Consider the following 565-nt stretch of genomic DNA (forward strand, 5'->3'; position numbering starts at 1 on the left):
CACCAGCGGGAACAAGCTGAGCCTGGGCCGGCTGATGGCTCACAGCAAACGAGCCGTCAAGAAGTTCGTCAACTGCGACGTCATGCTGGAGCCGGGCGAGTACGCCGTCGTGTGCTGTGCCTTCAACCACTGGGGCACTGCCCTGGCAGGCCCTGCCGCTGCCCAGGGTAAGGGGCTGGGCTGCCCTCCCCACAGCAATGCTGGAGGGGACCTTGGGGGAGGCAGAGGTGGCAAAGCCCTTGATCTTCACCGTGGGGACCTTGCTGGGGGTGGAGGTTGCCTGCAAGTGCAGCACCCCAACAGCGCGCTACTCTCGGGGGTCGCGGGCTTGGTGACAGTCTCAGTGATCCCCCCCTTCCTCCGTATGTTTCCACAGCATCCAGTCCCACCAGCAGCCGACCGGCCGCCGATTATTCCAGCTATATCCTGGCCATCTACAGCTCCCGCCTGGTGATGGTGGAGCAGGTGGAGGCGCAGCCCACCACGCTGGCGGACGCCATCATCCTGCTGACGGAGAACAAGGGCGAGCGCCATGAGGTGGGTGCCGATGGCACAGGCCAGGGTC

General features: G+C 65.1%; 1 protein-coding gene across 1 annotated transcript in view; it reads left to right on the top strand.

Moving 5' to 3' along the window:
• CAPN15 (calpain 15) overlaps nucleotides 1-565 on the top strand; it is a gene marked incomplete at its 3' end in the record, with an annotated part of 12621 nt that overhangs the window by 11767 nt on the left and 289 nt on the right. The window contains 2 exon segments of the mRNA XM_009699315.1: nucleotides 7-167; nucleotides 377-537. Of these exon segments, the coding sequence (XP_009697617.1) occupies nucleotides 7-167; nucleotides 377-537 (322 nt within the window).

The sequence above is a fragment of the Cariama cristata genome, unplaced genomic scaffold, assembly GCF_000690535.1.
Source record: "Cariama cristata isolate BGI_N322 unplaced genomic scaffold, ASM69053v1 scaffold34344, whole genome shotgun sequence".
NCBI classification, from domain to species: domain Eukaryota; kingdom Metazoa; phylum Chordata; class Aves; order Cariamiformes; family Cariamidae; genus Cariama; species Cariama cristata.